The 16,203-nt window shown below is 42.9% G+C and overlaps 1 protein-coding gene across 1 annotated transcript in view; it reads right to left on the bottom strand.

The window, feature by feature from the left end:
* Window positions 1-85: 85 nt before the first annotated feature.
* Window positions 86-16,203, bottom strand: part of LOC139024044 (dual specificity calcium/calmodulin-dependent 3',5'-cyclic nucleotide phosphodiesterase 1C-like) — a 69,817-nt gene continuing 53,699 nt past the window's right edge. The window contains exons 3-4 of the mRNA XM_070438423.1: window positions 508-621; window positions 86-140 (exon numbers count right to left, since the gene is read on the bottom strand). Of these exons, the coding sequence (XP_070294524.1) occupies window positions 86-140; window positions 508-621 (169 nt within the window). The remainder of the gene's footprint in view (window positions 141-507; window positions 622-16,203) is intronic.

Raw genomic sequence — 16,203 nt, forward strand, 5'->3', positions numbered from 1 at the left:
ACACACACACACACACACACACACACACACACACACACACACACACACACACACACACACGTCATTGATGGCTGGAGGGACAACCTTAATCAGTAGAATAACGGGCCAGACACAGAGAGAACTGAGACACAGAAAGAGAACTGAGACACATAGGGAGAACTGAAGGGCTTTGATAAGCATACACAAAGACACTGTTTGTATTGGAAACTTCACTTTCCAAACTGTCTGAGCTAAGGCACTAAAACAGAAGAGTACCGCACTGGTAGTACTGCACTCGATTCTGTCAAGGAATTTCATCATCAGAATATGTTTTATATATATGACTTGTATTTTCTGTGAGTTGTATTCATGCCGTTCTTCCCTGTACCTTCATAATAATGAATAATAATAATAATCTGAGTGTGAGTTGTATTTGTGCCATTCTTTCCTGTACCTTCAGCCGTGCAGAGAGTGCAAAATACTTGATGTAGTCATGCATGGAATGGAATTTCTTTGAAATGCACTCACCTGGTTTCATCGATATAGACAGCCTCTAGAACAGAGGCTGCATACTCTATATTCTTCCTCAGGTCCACCACATTCACTTCTCCCTTGTCCAGCTGCTTCACCAGGCATCTCAATCTGTAAAGAGCAAGGTGGATCCATATTTCATCTTCATATATGAGCTGATGAACACTGGATAATACTTACAGTATGGAGAACAATACGTCAATACGACTCAACTGTGCCATTACATTATGTGTCAAAGAGTCCACTTATTCTATAGGCCTACATTGGATTCTATATCAACTTACAGTCAGCTTTAATACTAGCCTATATGTCACCGGGTTAGGTCAAAGACCAATGGTTTGAGAATTTGAGACAGTATAAATATTACAGTTATTGATCTGTTATATTGTGCAGATAGCAGCAGTAGTAAAACAGGTCAGCCATGACAGACATTTGATAATAATGAATACTCTACCACATAATCCAATCAAATCGTTCTATTTTAGATGGTTCAGACGGATCTTAAGTCCTACAGCACAGAATCACATTGACTAACTTCACAATGCCAAAAACTAAATCTTTCAGTGTGTACACTGAACTTTTTGAGAAAGCACACAAAGCCAATGTCCTTGAAACTGCCATTAAAGGTCTACAAGGGAAGCAGTTCTCATTATCCTGCAGTATTTCAAGGACTAAACTAAACTCTGTTTTTTTATTCATGAACTGCGATGGCACAGAAGGTAGAGAGGGAACGTGTCTTTACTGTAAGTAGGAGAACTGTCAGGATCACTGGTCCTGCCGCAGCAGAAAGGATCTGGGCTGGTGTGTATGTCTCTCCCAGTGTGTGTGTGTATGTCTCTCCCAGTGTGTGTGTGTGTGTATGTCTCTCCCAGTGTGTGTGTGTATGTCTCTCCCAGTGTGTGTGTGTATGTTCTCTCCCAGTGTGAGTGTTGTATGTCTCTCGTGTTGTGGTTCCCAGTGTGTGTTGTGTGTATGTCTCTCCCAGGTGTGTGTGTGTATGTTCTCCTCCCAGTGTGTGTGTGTGATGTGTCCATGTTGTATGTCTCTCCCAGTGTGTGTAGTTGTATGTCTCTCCCAGTGTGTGTGTGTATGTCTCTTCCCAGTGTGTAGTGTGTAATGTTCTCTAAACAGTGTGTGTGTGTGTGTGTATGTCTCTCCCAGTTGGATGCCCTCGTGTGTGTGTTGTCATCTCAGTGTGTGTGTGTGTTTGTCTCTCCCAGTGTGTGTGTGTATGTCTCTCCCAGTGTGTGTGTCTATGTCTCTCCCAGTGTGTGTGTGTATGCACCAATTTGTAAGTCGCTCTGGATAAGAGCGTCTGCTAAATGACTTAAATGTAATGTAAATGTATGTCTCTCCCAGTGTGTGTGTGTATGTCTCTCCTAGTGTGTGTGTGTGTGACCATCCAAAGAATGAGCACCATTGAACTCCGCTGACCGTCTGATCAACAAAGCCCGGAAAGTGCATGGCATCTGTGAAGCCTTTGGTTCTGCTAGCATACAACTTTAAATATTTACCACGGGACTAGTGCCTCATTAAAAACAACAGGGGATTGACACAGATCCATGCCTCGCCTCAGCGGGCACACACAGTCTCCAAACCCCAGACCCCCAACTAACCAACAAACCAACCCTCAGCAAAATGAATTAGGATTCGTCCCAAATGGCACCCTATTCACCATGTAGTGCACTACTTTTTGACCAGAGGGCCTGTAGGGTTCTGGTCAAAAGTAGTGCACTATATAGGGAATAGGGTGCCATTTGGGACAGATTCTAAGATCCCATAAGAGGAGCATCACCATACCCTATCTGTTTTAAATATGAGATCAAATCAAGTCCTTCCAGTGTGTTTGAAGTACTCTGTTATTATGTGAATAATAAAGGAGGATTAAAAAGCAATAGACGTGTTTTATAATAACACATCATCTTAAAACACAAGCTGTTAAAAGCATTGAGAAACAGGATCAACTGACTGAAAGCCAGAATACTGTAAAGAAAACACACACACAATAGTACAGAAAACAACCCATGAATATGCCTACAACGTGGGCAAGGGAACGCCAGCTCTAGTACAAAGTGAGCAGAATGAGGCCTGCAGTGGAGAGACTGTTATAAGCCTTGGACTTTCTCCTGCCTTTACTGTGGGCTTATTGGCCTTTTCTAGTCCTTCTTCCTTTCTTCTTTTTAGTCCTTCCTTCTTCTTATGTCTTCAAAAGAGAAACTGCAGGATACCACTCTGCCAATGTAGATGAGTGAGCCAAGTGCCAAGCCTACACTATTCTATTGTGTTGAGACTTAATTGAAGCTCTGACTGACTACCATTGACAAACTGCCAGCCCCAGCACTGGCTTGTTCTGTAGGCTAAGACATGACAAACTCCTAGGAGAGTCTCAGCCTACATTGATGTGTTGGAGATCGTAAATAATGGCAACACAAGTTGCACCTAATAATGGTCTGTAATATCCACATATTTCACGACATGACTCTAGTGAGGATGCAGAAATTAAACATTTGCCTTGCATAAACAAGCTGTAGAGAGCTACAGTTGAAGTCGGAAGTTAAAAAACTCTGAGGATGTCTTGTTAATAACAAACTATAGTTCTAGCAAGTCGGTTAGGACATCTACTTGTACATGACACAAGTAATGTTTCCAACAATTGTTTACAGACAGATTATTTCACGTATAATTCACTGTATCACAATTCCAGTGGGTCAGAAGWTTACATACACTAAGTTGACTGTGCCTTTAAACAGCTTGGAAAATTCCAGAAAATTATGTCATGGCTTTAGAAGCTTCTGATAGGCTAATTGACATCATTTGAGTCAATTGGAGGTGTACCTGTGGATGTATTTCAAGGCCTACCTTCAAACTCAGTGCCTCTTTGCTTGACATCATGGGAAAATCTAAAGAAATCAGCCAAGACCTCAGAAAAACAATTGTAGACCTCCACAAGTCTGTTTCATCCTTGGGAGCAATTTCCAAACGCCTGAAGGTACCACGTTCATCTGTACAAACAATAGTACGCAAGTATAAACACCATGGGACCATGCAGCCGTCATACCGCTCAGGAAGGAGACGCGTTCTGTCTCCTAGAGATTAACGTACTTTGGTGCAAAAAGTGCAAGTGAATTCCAGAACAACAGCAAAGGACCTTGTGAAGATGCTGGAGGAAACAGGTACAAAAGTATCTATATGCACAGTAAAACGAGTCCTATATCAACATAAACTGAAAGGCCGCTCAACATGGAAGAAGCTACTGCTCCAAAACCGCCATAAAAAAGCCAGACTACAGTTTGCAACTGCACATGGGGACAAAGATCGTACTTTTTGGAGAAATGTCCTTTGGTCTGATGAAACAAAAATAGAACTGTTTGGCCATAATGACCATCGTTATGTTTGGAGGAAAAAGGGGGAGGCTTGCCAGCCGAAGAACACCATCCCAACTGTGAAGCACGGGGGTGGCAGCATCCTATTGTGGGGGTGCTTTGCTGCAGGAGGGACTGGTGCACTTCACAAAATAGATGGTATCATGAGGTACGAAAATTATGTGGGAAGATTGAAGCAACATCTCAGGACATCAGTCAGGAAGTTAAAGCTTGGTCGCAAATGGGTCTTCCAAATGGACAATGACCCCAAGCATACCTCCAAAGTTGTGGCACAATGGCTTAAGGACAATAAAGTCAATGTATTGGAGTGGCCATCACAAAGCCCTGACCTCAATCCTATAGAAAATGTGTGGGCAGACCTGAAAAAGCGTGTGCGAGCAAGGAGGCCTACAAACCTGACTCAGTTACACCANCGTGTGCGAGCAAGGAGGCCTACAAACCTGACTCAGTTACACCAGCTCTGTCAGGAAGAATGGGACACAATTCACCCAACTTATTGTGGGAAGCTTGTGGAAGGCTACCTGAAACGTTTGACTAATTGAGTGTATGTAAACTTCTGACTCTGGGAATGTGATGAAAGAAATAAAAGCTGAAATAAATCCTTCTCTCTACTATTATTCTGACATTTCACATTCTTCAAATAAAGTGGTGATCCTAACTGACCTAAGACAGGGAATTTTTACTAGGATTAAATGTCAGGAATTGTGAAAAACAGAGTTTAAATGTATTTGGCTAAGGTGTATGTAAACTTCCGACTGCAACTGTATCTCTTCCACATTGTCAACTGCCTGTGTTATTACATTTACACTCTTAGGATTAAACAGGTACTAAGGAAAACCATATAGGGTTCCTCGGTTTGTCACCATAGGGGAACCCTTTTTGTTGATAGATAGAACCCTTTGCAGAACCCTCTATGTAGGGCCTGCAAGTCACATTATACTAGCTTGCAATGCGATATTTAATTCCTATTGGAATCCAGCCAGAGTTACGATATTCAACAAGTGTATTTTTTTTATCACCCGTAACCTGCATTCAGAAAGACTGCCAGGGTAGGGAAGAATGAATACTGAGACTACCTCAGTCATCTAAACTTGAACAACCATCTCAGCAACGAGTGCAATAAGTCCAACTACTAACAGATTGTATAGTTTAGAAAAATGTATGCTATTTATCTTTGTGTAGCATAACATTTATTAACCAATCAATACAAAAACATAGATATTAAAACAAACAATTCTGAAAATCACCCTGCAATAGAGCATGCTGGGAATATGATATATGGTTCTATGTAGAACATGTAGAAACCTTCTTTCCTTTTAAAGAACCCAAAAACAGTTCTTAAGATGTTAAAGGATCTAGGTAGAACCTTTTGCCTTACAAAAACCCCTTGTCTTCCAAAAAGGGTTCTTCAGATCAAAATGGTTCATGGTAAAACCCTATTCCTCCATAAAGAACCCTTTTGGAACCCTTTGTTATAAGAGTGTACTGTGACATTTAGACTGATATAGAGTATCTGGTGCACTTAGGATGAAAGTGAGATGCAGCCACGGTGAGAGTTGGCAACAGCCTCTCAAAACTCCCGCCTCCCCATCTCACTTATCACACAGACACTCAGCAGCAGCAGGCTCCCACAGACCTTTTTGTATTCAAAACGTGTCTCAGAGTAGGAGTACTGATCTAGGGCAGGTCCCTCCTGTCCATGTAGTCTTACTTATTATGATTTAAAGGCCAAACTGCTGCTATTTCTACACACCTACTCTGAAACTCTTTGTGAATAGGTCACAAACACCGCGTTTAGACCGTAGTTTGAAACCACGGAAATAGTTCATGGGTAATGGGTTGGGGCATAACAACAGGGCTGTTCCCACCCGTAGCTTTATCAATCATATGACCTGTTCCTCTGTCACTCTCCATGGCACTGGCCTGATGGCTTCCATCTCACACACACTGGACCAGACCAATCACACAGCAGATACATATAAATAGAGGCCCTGATTGGTGGATCTATCTGGGTCACAATAACACAACCTTGCCTTAGGAAGTAGTGAACTAAAATGATTCTCTCTTTCCTGTGACTTTAGTATGTTTTGGTAGCCTATATGTTGGCATATTGACAGAAGGTTCGGACGAAAGTGGCAGTATATCAATAGCAGAAACACCCACATAGGTGTTCAGTATTGAGATTTTTCTGAGAAGAAAACCATGGACTGTACAAGCGTAAAGGGACTAAAGACAGGTCAAATACATTTTACAGCAAGTTTAGTTGTATAAGTCATATCTTTCTCAACAACTGAGTTGCATATCTGAGTTCACATGAGCTCTGGGAATCTTTGTTTGACATTTCTAAGGGAGGGCTTAGAACATTTGGAAGTCTCTCAGATRACGCAGTAGGTTCCATCCCAAATGGTGCCATATTCCCTACATAGTGCACTTCATTTGACAATGGTCCTCTGGGCCCTGGTAAAAAGTAGTGCACTATATAGGGAATAGGGTGTCATTTGGGATGCAAACATAGCCTTATCTTTGCTGTCCAAGACTTTAACTCAGAGCTCAATATAATGAGACACATTATCATGTTACTGTGACTATACAATAACCATTATATTCATCAGAGGGTTATAGTAAAAGCAGTACCATATTTTGAGTATATTTTTAATAGCACCACATAGACAACAGTACTTAAGAGGACCCTTGGGGACCTGTGTGGGGTTTTTAAAGATTGAAAATGAACCAAGTTAAAATGAGCCAGGGTCAGTTAAAATAGGTACTATATGGAACTGTACCGCCTTCACAACCCAAAGGGTCTGATTTGAGCTGCATCCGACTGGACGTGTCAGACCTGGCCCCAGAGTGGAGATCCCTGTTCTGGGACTCCCTCCTCAGGGACACACTACCTCCAGCCTTAATGCTCCAGGTGGCAGGACACTTGGGGGAAAGACTTAAAACTACCGGGATTGACCTGAGTGGAGATATCTGCTTTGGGACTCCCTCCTCAGAGACACACTACCTCCAGCCTCATTCAAAACAACCTGGACTGGCCAGCCTTTACATAGTATAGAATCTACACTCTACAGGTGCTGGGAGTGGTGGTGACATTGAAAAGGGGTTTACGAGAGAGTATTTTCCCATGAGTTAACTGTGCCCTTCTCCTTGGAGGGGGCTGCTGCGGGCACCAGAGGCCAGGGCTGGGGCCCACCGAGGGCACGGTGACAGGGCTGGGGCCCCAAAGGGTACGGTGGCAGGGCTGGTGCCACAGAGGGCACGGTGACAGGCCTGGGGCCCCAAAGGGTACGGTGACAGGGCAATGTCCCCAGAGGGCACGGTGACAGGGCTGGGGCCCCAGAGGGTATGGTGACAGGGCTGGGGCTCCAGAAGGTACGGTGACAGGGATGGGGCCCCAGAGGGCACGGTGACAGGGATGGGGCCCCAGAGGGCACGGTGACAGGGCTGGGGCCCCAGAGGGTACGGTGACAGGGCTGGGCTGAAGCATCATGCTCTGCTGCCCTGCTGCCTGCTCTATGCCAACCTCTGACAGACTGATCCAACATTCCTCACTTCTAAAGATGGTACCCAAAGGACTAATTTGCGACCCGATAACGACCCGTTTCCTAGAAACAGCAGAGGATGATTACCTCTCTGGAAATAAAAGATTCCCTTTCAAGTATGAAAAAAGAAAAAGGGGCCAGGCTATTGAGAGCATATTGTCTGACTGTGAACTACACTGGTTTTGTGCATCATTTATCTAGACAAATATATAGATCTGTACCATGGTTTTGCCCCACGCATACAGAGGCCAAAGAAGAATACTTTTAATGTTGCCAAGAAATCCTGTCTGTGTCCCAGATTGGCACCCAATTCCCTATTTAGTGCACTATTTTTTGACCAGGGCCCACTGTGTTTGGGTTGTTGTCTTTAATGACTTCTCAATAAACTACTTCCCATGCTTTCAGATTGTAATCAACATGGTTTCACAGAAGAGATCTGTTGATGGCAATAACAATAACATCACTGTATGATACAGGCCATTACCAAGACAGAAAATGACTCAATGTGTAATTTAATGTTGATAAAAATAAATGAATTGAAACAAAATACATTCAACTTTTGAATGTTTTTGCTGATTGTGGAATATTGACTTTTTCTCTCTGTGAAAACAACTTTGTAAGGGAAACAAGCTTGTGAGTCATCAGACCATTCAAGGTCCTCTCATTCTGAGAGGTGAGTGGTTCCAGTACTCTTGGTGGCTTTCCAGTTCAGATGCTCAAGCTCTTAAAAACCGTCCATTCACTGGCCTATAAACACACTTGGTGAGAACGGGCCCTCGTTGTGTTATGGTCTAAGCCTGGCCTACTCTCTGCTTTCTAAAGCCCTGCAGGCCTCCACTGACACTGGGTCTGTTCAACTCAAACATGTTCACAGGACCTGGGGTTAAACCAAGCCGACAAAAGCAATTTAAAGCCGGTGTATGTTGCAGACCCTAACCACAACCCTTACCATTAACCTGTCTTTCACCCTAACCATCGATGCTATGTGACATACAGTGCATTCGCAAAGTATTGAGACCCCTTGACTTTTTCCACATTTTGTTACGTTACAGCCTTATTCTAAAACTGATAAAATTGTTTTTCCCCCCTCATATATTGACACACAATACCCCATAATGACAAAGAAAAAACAGGTTTTTAGAAATTATTACAAATGTATCACAAAAAAATGGAAATATCACATTTACATAAGTATTCATACCCTTTACTCAGTACTTCGCCGAAGCACCTTTGGCAGAGATTAAAGCCTCAAGTCGTTTTGGGTATGACGATAAAGTTTGGCACACCTGTATTTGGGGAGTTTCTCTCATTCTTCTCTGCAGATCCTCTCAAGCTCTGTCAGGGTGGATGGGAAGCGTCGCTGTACAGCTATTTTCAGCTCGCTCCAGAGATGTTCGATCAGGTTCAAGTCCGGGCTCTGACTGGGCCACTCAAGGACATTCAGACACTTGTCCCGAAGCCCCCCCTGCATTGTCTTGGCTGTGTGCTTAGGGTTGTTGTCCTACTGGAAGGTGAACCTTCTCCCCCAGTCTGAGGTCCTGAGCGCTCTGAAGCAGGTTATCATCAAGGATCCCTCTKTACTTTGCTCCATTCATCTTTCCCTTGATCCTGACTAGTCTCCCAGTCCCTGCCACTGAAAATCATCCACACAGCATGATGCTACCACCACCATACTTCACCGTAAGGATGGTGTCAGGTTTCCTCCAGACGTGAATACTTGGCATTCAGACCAAAGAGTTCAATCTTGGTTTCATCAGACCAGAATATATTGTTTTTCACGATCTGAGAGTCTTTTAGGTGCCTTTTGGCAAACTTCAGGCAGACTGTCATTTACTGAGGAGTGGCTTCTGTCTGGCCACTCTACCATAAAGGCCTGATTGGTGGAGTGCTGCAGAGATGTTTGTCCTTCTGGAAGGTTCTCCCATCTCCACAGAGGAACTCTGGAGCTCTGTCAGAGTGCTTTGGCAGCAGCTAATGGGGATCCATCATAAATACAAATACAAATTCTGCAGACATTTTTTGGTATCCTTCCCCAGATCTGTGCCTCGACACAATCCTGCCTCGGAGCTCTACGGACAATTCCTTCGACCTCATGGCTTGGTTTTTGCTCTGACATGTACTGTCAACTGTGGGCCCTTATCTAGATAGGTGTGTGCCTTTCCAAATCATGTCCAATCAATTGAATTTACCACAGGTGGACTCCAATCAAATTGTAAAAACATCTCAAGGATGATCAATGGAAACAGGATGCACCTGAGCTCAATTTCAATTTCGATTTCGAGTCTCATATCAAAGTCTGAATGATTATGTAATTAAGGTATTTCAGTTTTTAAAACCTGTTTTCGCTTCGTCATTATGGGGCATTGTGTGTAGATTGATGAAGACATTTGTTTATTTAATCCATATTAGAATAAGGGTGTAACGTAACAAAATGTGGAAAAAGTCAAGGGGTCTGAATACCTTCCGAATGAACTGTATAAGCTAAGTAGTATGTCATAATAGTGATATACTGTATAAGTAATGTCAACTTATGTGACATACTGTATAACTAAAGTAGTTAAATGCCACCATTTTGAAATATTCGAAAGAGACCATGTTGTGTGTTTGACTGGCCTGTAGGTTTCAGTATGGACAGACAGGCAGACAGACAGACAGACATGTGGTGTAGTGGGAGCCTGGCAGTTCTAACTAAACCAACAGGTATTTTTCTCTGGCTCACCACAGACTTCATAACTTCACTGCAGATCATATCACCCATAGAAATGAGTTACTGATTGTTTCTGGATTGTAAACTGGCATCTTGGGTTCCCACTTAAAGTCCTCTAGCGTGGTCCCTAAATGGATCTCTTGGGTCTTTTTGTAATCCTAGTTTAAACACACACACACACACGCACACACACACATAATCCTTCACTCTGAACAGTATCTCTGTTGGACATCTCACCCTACTAGACTGCAGAGATTTCAGATTCTCACAGGGCCAACAATGGATCTGTACATCCACCAGCCCTGGTTCCTGGTGGATGGTGATGTCTTAGTTCAGTCGTCCTGGGAATGGTGTGACAAATTAGTCCAGAATGCTATATTCAACTGAGGGGAAAACAGGCACCGCTCTCACTCTTGAAGTGAGTATGGTGTGATAAACAAGAGAAATGAAGCTACAGCAGCGCTGAGAGGAGGATAATTACATGAGTCTCCTGGGTGCTACATGATAAATCATACAGTGATGTGCTGTAAGCACATGTTCTCTATGAAGAGACGGGGTGCTGGGAGAGAAATCAGTCAATTTATTAACAGCTAGACCTCGACTGCACATTGATGAAGCATCATGATATTGCAAGGACAGACTTTATGCCAAGTGTAAGGCATTGGGTTAGAATGATGCCATCTGTCAGAAGACAATGCACTACATTGTCCCTCGAGGTATCTTTGGGAAGTGAGATGGTTCTATGTGGAACAATACTGACTCAAATAACACTTAGAGCCCTTCAATAGCTAAAGAACCCTTATTTGGCACTATATAAAAAAACATGTATTAGTATGTATAGCGATGTCTGAGAGAGAGAACATGGCTCTGATCACAAGGCAACAGAGAGCATGCAGTCAGGAGACAGGAGGTTAATGAAGAATAAATACCCTTCTCCTCCCTCACCTCGGTTACCACCCTGCTCTCCCTAGTGATGGGGAAAGAAAGCTTCCTGAAGCATTCAGGCTTTCCAGCCAATTGTGTCAAAAATAATTTAATTACTCGAGGCTTTGGTCAATACAGTGTACACTAGTGGCACATGCTGGTCAAAATAATTTAGAGCAGACAAATTACTAAAGATGACGTCCCACACACCTTAGAACGTGCACAGCGTAGCCTTTTTGTCTACTACCAAACCAATACCAAACCAATCAGGTGGTTGTTCGACGAAACGAAGATTCGGACGTCATTGATCACGTGCTTCTGATAAAGTGATACAGGCATCGGCCCACTGCTTTTACGTAAACTGCTTAGCGATTTCAGCACATACCTCGGACCTCCAGTATCAAACATAACATCACTAGTTCTCTCCCCTCCCTCCATCACCGTTGTGTTATCATCCTCCTGTTGTGTTCTGTTGTGTTCTACATGTGATAGGAGGGCTAACATTCATTACCAAGAAGGGCTGCAGGAGGAACTCCCAGCTGACTGGGGAGGTTACTGATGTCAGTGAGATCATTACACGCCTGTCAAATCCACTTTGAGTCTCTCTCTCTCTCTCTCTCTCATATTTTGAGCACAATAAATAATATGAGGAGTTTGGGGGTTTATTGATGTTCATGTTCATTTTAATTTGACACTGTTTTTAAATACTTTACTGGAAATAAACATATAGACTTGATATAATGGGATGTGAAAAATATTAAGACAAACATTGACTGTGAGGACTTGAAAGACTAACAGGAGAAGTGTGCTGTACCATCTGGGAGAGGGATAACCTACTGTACAGTACACTGTGAAGCCTGACAGGTCCCATGTCACCACAGTATCACACCCACACACAACCAGCAGTTCCCCATACTTCCATCATGGCAGATGACTATTCTGAGTGCTGTACTGTAAGTTGAAGAGCAGGCCATGGAGTCAATGGTTTCACACATACGGCCATATGAAAAACAGATGATGCTCTTTCTAGGGGAATTGTCAGAGGCCTCTCAGTCGTTCTCTGATCATAACCATCTGTAGTCCTGACAGCTGATGTGAATTATATCATAACACCACACACACACATACACTCACACACACACATCTCCTAATTGGTCAGTCTGTATCACTTTGAGGCAGACAGGGAAGAACATTTATGTGGATAATATTTGGCATGCAATGCCACAGCCACAGCATAAATCACTACTTTAAATAGGGGGAATATTAATACGAAACAAAGAGTGTCTGGAGTTCTTATCATTCCCAATGCTGCAGTGCAGCTAAAACAAACCATACAGATCAGCTTTCCAAGAGTCCAGGAACAACACAACAACAACCATACAGATCAGCTTTCCAAGAGTCCAGGAGAACCACAAACAAACCATACAGATCAGCTTCCAAGAGTCCAGGAGAAACACCAAACAAACCATACTAGATCAGCTTTCCAAGAGTCCAGGAGAAACACCAACAAACCATACAGATCAGCTTTCCAAGAGTCCAGGAGAAACACCAAACAAACCATACAGATCAGCTTTCCAAGAGTCCAGGAGCAACACCAAACAAACCATACAGATCAGCTTTCCAAGAGTCCAGGAGAAACACCAAACAAACCATACAGATCAGCTTTCCAAGAGTCCAGGAGAACACAAACAAACCATACAGATCAGCTTTCCAAGAGTCCAGGAAGAACACCAAACAAACCATAAGATCAGCTTTCCAAGAGTCCAGGAGAAACACCAAACAAACCATCCAGATCAGCTTTCCAAGAGTCCAGGAGAAACACCAAACAAACCATACAGATCAGCTTTCCAAGAGTCCAGGAGAAACACCAAACAAACCATACAGAAAACTGCTGAGAAGCTAAATAAATTACAGCTGGCAATAGAAGTACAAGGTCAGAAGTTGCAGTTATTACTTGATAAAAAGAAATACCCAATATACTTTGGTGCTTTGCTTCAAACCCGAATGGCGCAGCGGGCTAAGGCACTGCATCTCAGTGCAAGAGGCGTCACTACAGTCCCTGGTTTGAACCCAGGCTGTATCACATCCAGCCATGATTGGTCCCATAGGGCGACGCACAATTGGCCCAGCGTTGTCCGGTTTGGCCGGGGTAGGCCATCATTGTAAATAAGGCCAATCATTCTAAACTGACTTGCCTAGTTATGTAAAGGGCCTGACGACAACCAGTCAGCTGTTTTCTGTTATACAATAGCCGAGCAACATGTGCCTCATGCGTGCTAGTTTTAGTACAGAAATAAACCATGAAAACTGGAGCCTAAACGTTTCTAACCATAGAGGGGAAACTATTCGCTCTTTGTCTTAGCGAAAATAATTATACCAGTCTCTGCTCGGTCCCTGGCTAAATGAAGGAACTCGTAACAAACTTACAATTATTCATGTTGTTTTACAGTTGCTAGAAAGAGTGATTAGAAGATCTGCCTAGAAAAAATAGTTTATTGTTTTTCCTTGGTATCATTTATTGAATAGAAAGAAAATTGTTTAATATGATCTCGGTCAACCTAATTTACCTTGGTGATTAGTCTCCTGTACTGTTCTCTGTAGTTCTGAACTCAACACCCCTTTAGTACCAGGATGCAGTCACGAAGGGTCAATGCTGTTGTGTATGTGTGTGTGTGTGTATATATATATACTGTATTCTAGTCATGGCTCATCCTATATAACTACTGCTGTACACAACTTTTCTATTCATAAACTGTCCATACTGTCTATACACACTGAGTGTACAGGAACACCTGCTCTTTCCATGACATAAACTGACCAGGTGAATCCAGGTGAAAGCTATGATCCCTTATTGATGTCACTTGTTAAATCCACTTCAATCAGTTTAGATGAAGGGGAGGAAACAGGCTAAAGAAAGATTTTTAAGCATTGAGACAATTGAGACATGTATTGTGTATGTGTGCCATTGAGAAGTGAAGATTTAAGTGCCTTTGAATGGGGTATGGTAGTAGGTGCCAAGCGCACTGGTTTGAGTGTGCCAAAAACTACAACTATATTTGATTTTTCACGCTCAACAGTTTCCTGTGTGTATCAAGAATGGTCCACCATCCAAAGGACATTCAGCCAACTTGACACAACTGTGGGAGAGAATTGGAGTCAACATGGGCCAGCATCCCTGTGGAACACTTTCGACACCTTGTAGTAGAGTCCATGCCCCGATGAATTGAGGCTGTTCTGAGGGCAAAAGGGGGTGCAACTCAATATTAGGAAGCTGTTCTCAACCTCCTGAGTCAATACATGTTAGAATCACCTTTGGCAGCAATTACAGCTGTGAGTCTTTCTGGGTAAGTCTCTAAGAGCTTTGCACACCTGGATTGTACAATATTTGCACATTATTATTTTTCAAGTTCTTCAAGCTCTGTCAAGTTGGTTACTGATTGCTAGACAGCCATTTTCAAGAAATGTTTTACTCCTGAACTTATTTAGGCTTGCCATAACAAAGGAGTTGAATACTTATTGATTCAAGAAATTTCAGTTTTAAATGTTTTATTAATTAGTAAAAATTCATAAAAACATAATTCCTCTTCAACATTATGTGGTATTGTGTGTAGGCCAGTGACACAAAATCTCAAGTTAACCAAATTCAAATTCTGTCTGTAACACAACAAAACGTGGAAAAGGTCRAGGGGTTTGAACCTTCTGACGTAAAGTAGATGGACTTGGGAAATTCTGTCAGACTGTGTCAGACTCAGTGCAGATTAATTCTGAACAACATAAGAACAATTCCTACCCCTGAGAAACAAGTGCTTTGAAACATCTTTAAAAGAGCAGATTATGAAGTGAAGTAGCTTCTAAATATTGATATGCCTGGGCTGACTGGGAGAGCAGAGCATCCCCACAGCATGATGCTGCCACCACCATGCTTCACAGTAGGGATGGTGCCAGGTTTCCTCCAGATGTGACGCTTTGCAATCAGGCCAAATAGTTCAATCTTGGTTTCATCAGACCAGGGAATCTTGTTCCTCATGGTTTGAGTCTTTTAGGTGTCTTTTGGCAAACTTCAGACAGACTGTAATTTACTGAAGTTGGCTTCTGTCTGGCCACTCTACCATAAAGGCCTGATCGGTGSAGTGCTGCAGAGATGGTTGTCCTTTTGGAAGGTTCTCCCATTTCCACAGAGGAGCTGTGTCAAAGTGACCATCATGTTGTTGGTCACTTCCCTGACAAAGGCCCTTCTCCCCCGATTGCTCAGTTTGGCCGGGGGGCAACCCCTAGGCAGAGGTGGTTCCAAACTTCTTCCATTTAAGAATGATGGAGGCCACTGTGTTCTCGTCACAATTCCTGTCTCGACACAATTCCTTCAAACTGCACATGGGGACAAAGATCATACTTTTTGGAGAAATGTCCTCTGGTCTGATGAAACAAAAATAGAACTGTTTGGCCATAATGACCATCGTTGTGTTTGGAGGAAAAAGAGGGAGGCTTACAAGCCGAAGAACACCATCCCAACCGTGAAGCACGGGGGTGGCAGCATCATGTTGTGGGGGTGCTTTGCTGCAGGAGGGACTGGTGCACTTCACAAAATAGATGGCATCATGAGGTACAAAAATTATGTGGATATATTGAAGCAACATCTCAAGCCATCAGTCAGGAAGTTAAAGCTTGGTCGCAAATGGGTCTTCCAAAAGGACAATGACCCCAAGCGTACTTCCAAAGTTGTGGCAAAATGGCTTAAAGACAATAAAGTCAAGGTATGGAGTGGCCATCACAAAGCCCTGACCTCAATCCTATAGAAAATTTGTGGGCAGACCTGAAAAAGCGTGTGTGAGCAAGGTGGCCTACAAACCTGACTCAGTTACACCAGCTCTGTCAGGAGGAATGGGCCAAGATTCACCCAACTTATTGTGGGAAGCTTGTGGAAGGCTACTCGAAATGTTTGACCCAAGTTAAACAATTTAAAGGCAATGCTACCAAATACTAATTGAGTTTCTCTAAAACAGGCTATCGTCTACATGTGCAGCACCACGTCAGAACAGTAGGCAAAATTAAGAGTGATAAAGGGACCAAATTATTAGGGGGAGGCACATGGGCTACGAACAGCTTACTTCACAACATACACTTAGTATTACTTTCT

Source organism: Salvelinus sp. IW2-2015, unplaced genomic scaffold (assembly GCF_002910315.2).
Source record: "Salvelinus sp. IW2-2015 unplaced genomic scaffold, ASM291031v2 Un_scaffold912, whole genome shotgun sequence".
Taxonomy (NCBI): Eukaryota; Metazoa; Chordata; class Actinopteri; order Salmoniformes; family Salmonidae; genus Salvelinus; species Salvelinus sp. IW2-2015.